Genomic DNA, 13492 nt, shown 5'->3' with positions numbered 1-13492 from the left:
AAGTTTAGTTTCTATCTGCTACAAAAATAATATAGATATTCTGAAATTTATGTATATTATCACTCTCATGGGATCTCTAAGCACATTAAAAATCTTTTCTGAATTTTAATTAGGGTCAGTGTTATGCTGGTTAGTGAAACAGGAGAAATTTTCGCATCTGTAAAAGTTTCCTTCTTATCATTGCATATGTCAAAAACTATTACACACATGAAATAACCATCTTGGTGTCTATACAAAATGACATATATTTAAAATGCAGCCTAATTTACCATATGGAGATGATGGGTGCTGGCTGAATAGTATTCCTTAGTCTCACAAAAGGAAAGAGTAATTAATCGAAACAAAGCCACAAAAGTAAGACATTCATTAAAGTACACTATACACTACATACTACCCAGACAGCAGGAAGACACCGCTTGAGTCACAGTCAGAGTGAGTGTCACTGCTTGTAGCAACAGATATTATCAAGTCTTCAATGCACTGCTGTAACACACCTTCGCTATCCCATGCTTCCTGTATCACTTCTTTCACATGATTCACTAACTTTTGCCAGTCTTATAGTGTCACTTTTTCAACTGTCTCTTTCAAAAGCTGTTTCACTTTGGTCGACATAAATCTTATTTTCTGCAGCAATATGATGCTCAACCTAAGTCCAAATCAGTTCCACTGTGTTGAAGTGGCAATGGCAGGGAGGCAACCTAGGGGCTTTATGCTGGTACTTTTTTTGCTGCCTCATACAGAATGTGAACTGGCTTCTTTGGCTAGTGCTGTGACAAGTTCTAATAATTCTGCCCTTGTCAAGTTACTGTCAAACGATATCCTACATTTCTCTAGCCAGCAAACAATGTCGTTTCTCTTTGTTGCCCTAGTGGGCGGCTTACTTGTGTAACTGAATAATATGGAATATTATTCATGACAGCTATAGAGGTTTTCGTTATGTTCAGAAGCACACTGTCTTCAAACTGTTTCACAAAAGTATTGTGGTTTATCTCTTCATGGTAGTTGAGGTTTTGTTTGAAATGAATAACAGCAGTTAATTAGAAATGAAACCTTTTGAATTTCCTGCAAATGCTAACATTATTCTTACTCTTCTGCCAATCGGAGCTGCCATACTACCACTAGTGGAATTGTCTGTTCAGATTTTTTTTAAAACTGTCCCCTGCATTCACCCACGTTTTATAAAGCCAAGCGATATCATCAAAATTTGTCCCTACTAATTCTCAAAGAAAGCAGCATCACCAGGCTGCAATATATGACTCCCCTGACTCTCCTTTCACAAATTTCTCAGGGCAGATTATCACTGATGATTTGCTGATTTGTACAGCAGCTGCAGTTCGCTCCACCCCTTTATCCAAAGGAAGTAGAGGCACTCCTGCATCCCTCTCTCTCTCTCTCTCTCTCTCTCTCTCTCTCTCTCTCTCTCTCTCTCTCTCTCAAAATACTCCCTCGTGGAGCACACGACTGACTGCATATAATCTCGCCATGTCCAACACTTTTTGATAGTTAGTTTCCTAGGAAAGTGCAGCCCAAGTCTGATCTTCTCTAGACTACTTTCATTACACACCGAAAGGCACGCGTCGCTGGAAGTCGCCCCAAATCACTCAGTACAACAACTTGTTGAGGATTGACTGGCACAGTGCTTTAGGGAGCACGACACAGTGGAAACGGCAACACAGTGGAAGGCGACAGAGCCACGCTCCAATTTGTGTATTGTTTGGGGGAGCTGTGCAGCTCATTACCTGTCAAATGACAACAATTCTTGGCTGTTGGAACTAGGAGTAAGTATCAATATTTTTTGTGTTGGGAATGGAGTGTGTATAACTGAAACACAGTTAGTAACAGCTATGCATTACGTGTACAAGTTAATTGAGTTTTTGATGAGGATTGCTACAATACATCAAAAGATGTTTTACTTCTGCTTAGCATCTACAAACTGAAGCTAACAAATGTAGGTAACAGATGTCATTTAGGGCTTGTTACTCACTTTCACACTGTTACGATCTGCCTTCCTGATGCCAATAATTATTTTTAATGGTTCAACCCTTATTTCGGACCTCCTTGAAATCATTAAACTGCCTCATACAGATAAAAGGTGTTTTCTTTTCCTTTATCTCAACAGCATTTATTAGTATTAGTTGTACATCCTATATATTTTGAAGCTACATAGGCAAATGACCCATACCATGGAGGATACTCCCTGTCACAAGTTGTACATGTACTGATGAAGCTGTGAAGTAACCACTGAAATCGAGAATGTTCTGTTTGGCAGTGTACTCAGCAACCAGGCGGTCCACTTGTTTCTTGGCCACAGTTTGTCAGTGGACAGACACCTTGTTGGTTGTCGTGCCCACAAAGAATGCAGCACAGTGGTTGCAGCTTAGCTTGTAGATCACATGACTGGTTTCACAGGCATGCCTGCCTTTGGTGGGATAGATTATGTCTGTGACTGCACTGGAGTAGGTGGTGGGGGGAGGATGTATGGCACAAGTCTTGCATCTAGGTCTATTGCAGGGGTATGAGCCATGAGGTAAGGAGTTGGGAGCAGGGGCTGTGTAGGGATGGACAAGTATATTTTGTAGGTTCGGTGGACGGCGGAATACCACTGTGGGAGGGGTGGGAAGGATAGTGGGCAGGACATTTCTCACTTCAGGGCACAATGAGAGGTAGTCAAAACCCTGGTGTAGAATGTAATTTAGTTGCTCCAGGCCTGGGTCGTACTGAGTGACAAAGGGAAAGGGGCCGAAGTAAAGGCCTTAGGAAAGAACTGATATTTCTGTGGAGCTAAAGCTTCTGGAGGAACGGTTCATGACAGTGTATTGGGGCTGTTCAAGTTCTAGATTCTGTGTCGTGGTGGGAGGGAGTTTTGAACGGTAGGGTAAATGTAGTAGGTCTGCGAGACAGGGTTTGTCAGCTAGGAGGAGACATAGAGGAGGTTTGGAGGTTGTTGTAGAGGTGGTGGAAAGTGGCACTCCGGGTCAGGAGTAGGAAGTGAGCAGGGTGGAGACCTTTTTGAGGTGACATTGTGCATGTTGCTCTGCGACTCAGCATCTCCGTATATGGTGAGCAGCAATTTTCCTTTTCATAATATTGTTATATATCCTCTCTACTTGGGCAATCATCAGTCATTTCACCACCCAAATAGTAAAATGCATCTACTACTTTTAGAGTCCGATTTCCTGATCTAATTCCCTCAGCATCACTTGAGTTCATTCAACTATAGTTCCCTCAGCATCACCTGATTTAATTAAACTACATTCCACTACCCTTTTTTTCCTTTGATCGGTATTCAACTTATATCCTCATTTCAAGACACTGTCTATTCCGTTCAAATGCTCTTCCAGATCATTTGCCTCCTCTGACAGAGTTACAGTGTCATCAGCAAACCTGAAAGTTTTAACTTCTTTCTCTGCTCTTTAATTTCTTTTTCATATTTTTCTTCAGTTTCCTTTACTGCTTTCTCAATATACAGATTGAATAACATCGGGGATAGGCTACAAATATGTCTCACTATGTTCTGAACCATTGCCCCCCTTTCGTGCCCTGTAACTTCAGCTGTCTGGTTTCTGTACAAGTTCTATATAATGTTCCACTCCCTGTATTTTACTGCTGCTACCTTCATCCATATCTAATTAGAAGTCATTGTAACTGCAAAGAAAGAAAAGAAGAGATCACAATTAACATTATTCACTAACTCATAAATGTGCAACACTGTCAGCAACGGTCCTGTCGCACTCCCCTGAGGCTCGTCAGATACTACCGCAATGTCTGTAGATGCCTCTCCATTCAGGATAATGGATGGCCGTGAAATTGCCAGGAAACTAATCTGATGTAACTCATTTTCCTGGGGACACACTGAGTCTCAACTTTATCTTTGATAAGGATGGAAGCTGAAGTAACGAATTAAAATTTGTGCCCAGCCCAGGACTTGAACAAGGGTCTCCTGCTTCCTAGGCAGATGCGCTATACACAACACCATCCTCGCACTGTTGCTATCACACAGTCATCAGTATTTCTGAGACTCTCCAATAGTGGGTAGCACGTCTGCCTAGCAAGCAGGAGACCCGGCTTACATTCCTGGCCTTGACACAAATTTTAATTCATTACTTCAGCTTCTTTCCTTATCAAATGCTAGGAAACTGTCAGTCCATTCATGAACCCAGAAAGATATCACATAGGAGCGTATTTTCTTTGAAAAAAGTGACTGTTCAAATGTCAAATGAAAGCAAGGGCACAGAACCTCCAATAAGCCTGTAATGTGGAAACCAATATGCAGGGCAGTTTTATCGTGTTTATTTCTTTATAAACCTGAGAATCAAATGAGTTAAGCCCTCACCTATGTCCCTGTACCTCAGCAAGCCGACACTGGTGGCGACAGACCTCACTGCCGCAGCCTTGCCTTCTGCCCCAGCACTACCGGACGACAGAGCGGTTCCGGCGTCGCTGACCGCTCTCTCCAGCAGCGGACCGTCTGGGAAATTAAGGGTAGCAGCAGCGTAGAGAACGTCGGCGGCCCGCTTGAGGCCAAGTGGCTCGCTCTGAGCCGTTATGGACGCAGCCAGTGACCTCAGTAGGGTCACCGACCTACGGCGCTGCGAGGAGAGCTTCGACAACACCTGTGAGACGCAGAGTTTGACATAAGTTGTGTTTATCAATGGAAATGACACAATTTTGGTTACTTGGAAGCAATAAGCAGTGTAGTAACCCACACGCAAACTAAAGTACTATGAGTAAGTCTGTTAAAGTACAAAAATCATACAAAAATGTGGAGATCCGAAATGTGAAATAATTTGGGTGAAGGTCACAGTTAAAGCAGGCTCAAACATGGTAATTGGATGTCTCTATAGGCCCCCTGGCTCAGCAGCTGTTGTGGCAGATCACCTGAAGGAAAATTTGGAAAATATTTCGAGTAGATTTCCCCACTATGTTATAGTTCTGAGTGGAGATTTTAATTTGCTGGATATAGACTGGGAGACTCAAACGTTTATAACGGGTGGCAGGGACAAAGAATCCAGTGAAACTTTTTTAAGTGCTTTATCCGAAAACTACCTTGAGCAGTTAAACAGAGAACCAACTTGTGGCGATAACATATTAGACCTTCTGGTGACAAACAGACCCGAACTATTTGAAACAGTTAAAGCAGAACAGGGTATCAGCGATCATAAAGCGGTTACTGCATCGATGATTTCAGCCATAAATAGAAATATTAAAAAAGGTAGGAAGATTTTTCTGTTTAGCAAAAGTGACAAAAAGCAGATTTCAGAGTACTTGATGGCCCAACACAAAAGTTTTGTCTCAAGTACAGATGGTGTTGAGGATCAGTGGACAAAGTTCAAAACCATCTTACAATATGCATTAGATGAGTATGTGCCAAGCAAGATCGTAAGAGATGGAAAAGAGCCACCGTGGTACAACAACTGAGTTAGAAAACTGCTGTGGAAGCAAAGGGAACTTCACAGCAAACATAAATATAGCCAAGGCCTTGCATACAAACAAAAATTACACGAAGCGAAACGTAGTGTGAGGAGGACTATGTGACAGGCATGCAATGAATTCAAAAGTAAAGTTCTGTGTACTGACTTGGCAGAAAATCCTGAGAAATTTTGGTCTTATGTCAAAGCGGTAGGTGGATCAAAACAAAATGTCCAGACACTCTGTGACCAAAATGGTACTGAAACAGAGGATGACAGACTAAAGGCCGAAATACTAAATGTCTTTTTCCAACGCTGTTTCACAGAGGAAGACTGCACTATAGTTACTTCTCTAGATTGTCGCACAGATGACAAAATGGTAGATATCGAAATAGACAACAGAGGGATATAGAAACAGTTAAAATCGCTCAAAAGAGGAAAGGCCGCTGGACCTGATGGGATACCAGTTCTATTTTACACAGAGTATGTGAAGGAACTTGCCCCCCTTCTTGTAGCAGTGTACCGTAGGTCTCTAGAAGAGTGTAGCTTTCCAAAGGATTGGAAAAGGGCACAGGTCATCCCCGTTTTCAAGAAGGGACGTCAAACAGATGTGCAGAACTATAGAGCTATATCTCTAACGTCGATCAGTTGTAGAATTTTGGAACACGTATTATGTTCGAGTATAATGACTTTTCTGGAGACTAGAAATCTACTCTGTAGGAATCAGCATGGGTTTCGAAAAAGACGATCGTGTGAAACCCAGCTCGCGCTATTCGTCCACGAGACTCAGAGGGCCATAGACGAGGGTTCCCAGGTAGATGCCATGTTCCTTGACTTCCGCAAGGCAGTTCCCCACAGTCGTTTAATGAACAAAGTAAGAGCATATGGACTATCAGATCAATTGTGTGATTGGACTGAAGAGTTCCTAGATAACAGTAAGAGTGATTTCAGGTGTGCCATAGTGGAGTGTCTTAGGACCGTTGCTATTCACAATATACATACATGACCTTGTGGATAACATCGGAAGTTCAGTGAGGCTTCTTGCGGATGATGCTGTGGTATATCGAGAGGTTGTAACAATGGAAAATTATACTGAAATGCAGGAGGATCTGCAGCGAATTGACGGTGCAGGGAATGGTAATTGAATCTCAATGTAGACAAGTGTAATGTGCTGCGATACATAGAAAGAAAGATCCCTTATCATTCAGCTACAATATAGCAGGTCAGCAACTGGAAGCAGTTAATTCCATAAATTATCTGGGAGTACGCATTAGGAGTGATTTAGAATGGAATGACCATATAAAATTAATCGTCGGTAAAGCAGATGCCAGACTGAGATTCATCCTACGGAAATGGAATCCGAAAACAAAGGAAATAGGTTACAGTACACTTGTTCGTCCACTGCTTGAATACTGCTCACCAGTGTGGGATCCGTACCAGATAGGGTTGATAGAAGAGATAGAGAAGATCCAATGGAGAGCAGCACCCTTCGTTAAAGGATCATTCAGTAATCACGAAAGCGTTACGAAGATTATACATAAACTCCAATGGAAGACTCTGCAGGAGAGACGCTCAGTAGCTCGGTAGGGGCTTTTGTTAAAGTTTCGAGAACATACCTTCACCAAGGAGTCAAGCAGTATATTGCTCCCTCCTACGTATATCTTGCGAAGAGACCATGACGATAAAATCAGAGAGATTAGAGCCCACACAAAGGAGGCATACCGACAATCCTTCTTCCCATGAAAAATACAAGACTGAAATAGAAGGGAGAACTGATAGAGGTACTCAAGGTACCCTCTGCCATACACCGTCAGGTGGCTTGCGGAGTATGGATGTAGATGTAGATGTTAATAAGCTGTTAGCTTTCACTCACCCACAGCTGTTATTTTACTAAGAATGAGAAGCCTTCATGTGTGAATTTTGAAGGTTAAAAGAAGCCTTTCTTTATAATTCAAAATGAGAGAACTCTCACAGATAACGGTAAAAATAAATTTCTGGAAAGAAGTCATTTTGCTGCAGCATTGTGTCCTTTTTATTTGAAATAAACAGTTTATTTCATTTGTGATTAGCTAATGCTGTCCTGTTTGGTATTATCAAGCAACATCACATAAAATATACATTGGATGTTTTTATTTGCCAGCAAGTAATAATCCGCATACCAATGTACAACAAATACAAGGGCTATCCACAAAGTACATTACATTTTGGAATTAAAAATAAATAAAGTATTGGAAATTTATTTTATTATATACAGATGAAAGCCACACTTAAATACTACTTTTCTACATAGTTGCCATTTAAATTAAGGCATTTATCGTAGCGATGGACGAGCTTGGAAATTCCTTTGTCATAAAATTCGGCCGCCTGCGCCTTCAACCACGTGGTTACCTCTTCTTGAAGCTGTGCGTCATCATCAAAATGCTGCATAGCCAACCATTTCTTCATTGCTGGGAATAAGTGGAAGTCTCTCGGTGCCAGGTCGGGATTGTACGGCGGATGAGGAAACAACTCCCACTTAAAAGATTCGAGAACTTCACGAGCGGCATTTGCTGTGTGGGCCCGGGCGTTGTCGTGAATCAGCAAGATTTTTGAGCCCAACTTTCCCCTGTGCTTGTTTTGTATTGCTCTTCTGAGGTTGTGCAGAGTTTGGCAATACCTTTGAGAGTTTATTGTAGTGCCTCTTTCCAGGAAATCCACAAAAATCACACCTTTTCTGTCCCAAAAGACAGTCATTACGTGGTTGAAGGCGCAGGCGGCCGAATTTTACGACGAAGGAATTTCCAAGCTCGTTCATCGCTACGATAAGTGCCTTAATTTAAATGGCAACTATGTAGAAAAGTAGGTTTAAGTGTAGCTTTCATCTGTATACAATAAAAAAAAATTTCCAATACTTTCTTTATTTTTAATTCCAAAACATAATGTACTTTGTGGACAGCCCTCCTACATCACAATGTAACAGTGTCAAATGGGCCAATATCTTCTACAAGTAGAACAAAAAGTGCAACCCACATGCAAGTCTAAATTACCAGAGCTGAACAATGTTTTTATTACAAGAGAAATGCTGAGCTATTTTAATGTAACATAATGTGCGTGCTGGTTTGGTGACTATTGGTTGCTATTGGATACTGGTATGCTTTCATACTTAAGGGGGGTAGGACGTCAAACGGGCCGACTTGGATCACGAGAGGCACCACAGGACATTTTATTTTCTACTGTCTATACTTTTACAAATCAATTCATAAAACTTTGTCAGCATGACCAGGAAGGGTTCAGGATTCACACCCATAGCAGTGGAAGTGCAAAAAACATAACAAAATAAATTTTTTTTAGATATGAAATTTCATCATTTTTTCACTTACTGTTGGCTGCATTTGTTGCTATAGGTACATTTTTCTTCACAAGTAAGAGAGATTCTTTGATGAATTTTGCACAGCATACAAACCATACTTACAGGTGTATGAAACTCTAGAATTTTCAAAATCTATTAAAAACTGTGGTAAAAATTGAGATAATTTAATATAAAATTTTATTTTTTTCTAAACATAAAGTTCAAAACATAACAGCTCATTCATTTTTTCATAAATTAAATACATTCTAGAGTCTCTCTTACTTATGAAGAAAAGTGCACCTATAGCAACAAATGCAGCCATTAGTAAGTGAAAAAATGAGGAAATTTCACATGCAAAGAAAATTTATTTTGTTATGTTTTTGAACTTCAGCTGTTACGAATGTGAATCCTGAATCCTTCCTGGTCATGCTGACAAAGTTTTATGAATTTACTTGTAAAAGTATAGACAGTGGAAATTAAAATGTCCTATGGTGCCTCTCCTGCTCCAAGTCAGCCCGTTTGACGTCCTACCACCCTTACCTGATATGCCACCTGTGGGTAGTAGATATACTGATAATGGTTTCAACATTGTCTGCCAACATATAGCGTACTGGCACGGCTACCAGAGCATCATCTGTGGCTACCCTTTAATAGGGAATGCTCACAGCCAGATGGGTCAGTGAGATGCAAACAGTGAAGCAAGCAGGCAACCATACCACAGGGGTACACTTGTGCTTCCTACAACCAACTGAACACGTTTCAAAGCGATCATATTGTGGGCTTCCGAGTGGCAGGACGGTCCTTTCAGAGAACTGCCACACAAGTTGGACGTGACGCATCAGCTGCGCAATGGTGCTGGTATCAGTGGTCGTGTGAACATTCTCACACTCACAGATGAGGTTCTCGACGTCCACACACCACAGATGCCCACCGGGATCGTAATATTGTAAGGGCAACAATGGCAGATTGTGCAGCTACCACAGCACAAATAATAGGGCTTGGAAGTCCAGATGTGTCAACTCAAATGGCTGAAAACCAGTTATTAACAGTGAGACTACGGGCACGCACACCTCCAACCCATCTTCCAGTCACGGCATAGCATCGACACACACGGCTTGACTGATGCCATCAGAGGATCACACGGAAGATGAATTGGCACGTTGTGGTCTTCAGTAACGCAAGTAGTTTCTCGTGCACGCAAGTGATAATCGTTTGCACAGACGATGTAGACCTGGTGAGTGCATTCATCTGAGACACAGTGACGCAACGCCAGGCCTTATTGTCTGGGGTGCGATAAGCTGCAACTCTTTTTCACCTTTGGTGTTTCCGGAGCGGATACTAACCAGCACTCTATACATGCAGAATGTTGTTATACCCATTCTTTTGCTGTTCTTGCAACAGGAAGGTGATGTTCCAACAGGATAGCGTTTGCCCACACATTGCCCAGAAAACTCAACATGCTGAGCAAGACACTTAGCAACTTCCCAGGCCAGCATGATCTCCAGATTTGTCCCCAGTGGAGCAAATGTTGAATATCACGGGACGAGAATGACTCACGCGACATGTCAACCGATAACTCTTACAGAAGTATGTGAACAGGCTGAGCAGGAGTGGCATAGCCTATCCCCACACAGTATTCGCCATCTATAGAATGATCTGGATGCCGGAGTCAGCAGTTGCGTTGCTGCCACAGAAGCGACACCATGTACTAACACAGATGTTTCAGCATGGGTCAGTACCTGTTATTTCAGAACTGCCTGCACTACTGATATGTAAATGTAATCATTTCGTGTACTACAAACATATTGTTGCAAAAATAAATGTTGAATGAAATGGAAATCTCTGAAAGGTTGTACTAATTTTTTCGCAGCTGTGTATCGTGTATGTAATATTCACTTTTTATAATGTTTTGTACTACATATGTTAAAATGTGGTATATGATACGCTAAGAGGATCAAAAATGTGTGTAGTCAGTATGAGTTGTGGTTTATTTTATGTTTCAGAATTATCAACCTCAAAAATGAGTGATAATCACTGAGTGTATTTTGAAATTTTAAATTTGTTCTTATATTTAATCATTTATAGTAAATGCCAGGTGCAAAGAGATCTTGTATTACCTTCGCCTCAGCAGTATTGTAGAAAAATTAAAAGAGAACTGTATTACTTATTTTTTAGTGTAACATGATTTATTTATTAATAAGTGTTAGCTGACTCAACATACGACAATCACACTCTGATTTCCAGCAATTAATTAATATTAATTATTAAATTTACTTTTTCTAATGTAAGTCAAATCAACCACACGATAATAATGGAACAACATGTTATTTATTATGAAAAGTCTAAACATTCGTGGTGCTGGAGGAAAAAAAAAATCTTTAAAATTGAGCTAATTTGCTAGCCACATCTGAAATAAAACAAATCAGAGCAAATTTCTACTCAGCTGCACACTTTTTTCCTACCAAACAAATACAAGGGCCTTACACCCATTCAGGCATTTCTTCTAGCCTGTATCCAAGTCCATCCCACTACTACTTTTCAGCAATGTGAACTGGATGGATTGATACCATTCTGAGGAAGTGCCAAGTAGTAGGCAGGCAGACTGAAAAAAGTACTGTTAGATATCAGTTGTCACACGAAGTCTGTCATCAGAGGTAGAGAAAACACACTCACCTATATCCCTATATGGTGCCAGTTGGATGCATAGAGCCAGTACTGCATTTGGCGAGTGGCCTAAGTTGTGTTAGGGCTTCTGTCAGGTAGAGGGGGAGAGAAGTGGGAAGCAGAGAGAGGTGTTAGGGGTGCCAGCTAGCGGCTTGGAGGAGGCAGCTGGTTTGTCAGCTGGGATGTGGGAGGGAGAGGTGACTGGTGCACAGGCTGGGCGTGTGACGCACAATTGTCGGAGCTCGTGGGGAGCGCCACACACTGACAGTGATGTAATTTGGGAGAGAGTGAAAGGAAGGAGGAAGAGGAAACTGTTGGGTGGAGGGTGTGATGACAGTGAGTTACTGGAGATAGAAGCCAGGGAGATTACGGGAGCTAAGAATGTGTTGCGAGGATAACTCTCACCTGAGTAGTTCAGGAAAGCTGGCAAAGGAAGGAAGGATACAAATGGCACGGGTTGTGAAGCAGCCATTGAAATTGAGCATGTTGTGCTCAGCCGCCTGTCGTGCCATCGAGTGATCAACTCTGTTCTTGTAAACAGTTTGGCACTGGCCATTCATCCTGGTGAACAGCCAGTTGGTAGCGATACTAACATAAAAAGCTGTGCATTGTCCGCAGGAGAGCAGGCGTGTAACACGGCTGCTTTCACAGGTGACTCGGCCTCGAGGCAGGATAACCCTATGACAGGACTGGAGGAGTAGTGTTGGTTGGGTGAATTGGATAGGTTTTGGACCTTAATCTTCAGCTGGTTACAAGAAGGCAGATTAGGGTTTAACATCCCATCGGCATCAGCATCATTAGAGGTGGAGCAAAAGCTTGGATTGATCCAAGGCCGGGGAAGGAAATTGGCCATGCACTTTCAAAGGAACCAACCCAGCATGAACCTGGAGTGATTTACAGATATCACAGAAAACCTAAATCAGAATGACCGGATGTGGATTTGAAACCACCATCCTCCTGAGTCCGAGTACAGCGTGCTAACCACTGTGCCACCTCACTTGATTCCACAGGGTATGTCCCTCATTTCAGGGCACAATGAGAGATAATCAGAGCCCTGACAAAGTATATGGTTCAGTTGCTCCGTTGCAGTGTGATACTGGGTGATGATGGGGGAGCTGATTTGTAGTTGATTCTGGGTGTATGAGGGTTTGGCACAGGGAATCTGTTTGTGGACAAGGTTTGGGGGATAGTCCCTGTTTGTGAAGGCGTTCATCATACCTCCAGCATATTGTGTAAAGGAGTCCTCATCACTGCAGTCGCATTCTCCACAGATGGCTAGGCTGTACGGGTGAGATTTTTTGCTGTGGAAGGGATGGAGCCTGTTTAAATGCAGGTACTGTTGGTGGTTAGAGGGTTTATTGTGGACAGAGGTGTTGCCCAGACACCCTAGCCTCATTCTGTCACAATCTTAACACCTTCTCTCCCATCTGCTTTACCTAGACCTCCTCAACCCAACATACCACCTCCACCTCTCTGATGGCTCCATTCACACATTTGTCCAAAATAAACCCACTAACCACCATCAGTACCTGCATTTCACTAGCTGCCTCCCCTCCCACACCAAAAAATCCCTCTCATACAGTCTAGCCATCCATGGACGACGTTTCTGCAGCGACGAGGCCTCCCTTTCCCAGTACGCTGAAGATCTCACAAACGCCTTCACAGACAGGCACCACCCCAAAACCTTGTCCTCAGACAGATTTTCTGAGCCACATCCTCACACAACCCCAATATTCCCATCAACCCACACAATATCCTTGTTCATTCCTACTCCACCCCTGCACCCAACACCTTTCCTCATTATTCATATCTCTAAAATAGATCTAGAAGTAAGACTATCCTCCGACCAACATCACCTACTCCAATCAAGTCACAGGTATCTCTTATCTCATAATGACAAGAGAAGAGAAATTAGGACTTGTAAGAAGACATATAGACAATTGTTTCTTCCCTCACTCTATCAACACATGGATCAGAAAATGGAATGACTAGTAGGGGTACGAAGTATCCTCTGCCATGCACAGTATGATGGCTTGCAGAGTATATATGTAGATGCAGCTGTGGATGGAATATTGGCTATAAAGATATGTGA

The 13492-nt window shown here is 42.2% G+C and overlaps 1 protein-coding gene across 1 annotated transcript in view; it reads right to left on the bottom strand.

Moving 5' to 3' along the window:
- LOC124718987 (FAST kinase domain-containing protein 4) overlaps nucleotides 1-13492 on the bottom strand; it is an 84969-nt gene that overhangs the window by 50136 nt on the left and 21341 nt on the right. Inside the window, exon 4 of the mRNA XM_047244657.1 lies at nucleotides 4334-4613. Within this exon, the coding sequence (XP_047100613.1) occupies nucleotides 4334-4613 (280 nt within the window). The remainder of the gene's footprint in view (nucleotides 1-4333; nucleotides 4614-13492) is intronic.

Source organism: Schistocerca piceifrons, chromosome 10 (assembly GCF_021461385.2).
Source record: "Schistocerca piceifrons isolate TAMUIC-IGC-003096 chromosome 10, iqSchPice1.1, whole genome shotgun sequence".
NCBI classification, from domain to species: domain Eukaryota; kingdom Metazoa; phylum Arthropoda; class Insecta; order Orthoptera; family Acrididae; genus Schistocerca; species Schistocerca piceifrons.
The sequence above is the reverse complement of the archived record's forward strand: the minus strand, read 5'-3'. Positions and strand labels throughout refer to the sequence as shown.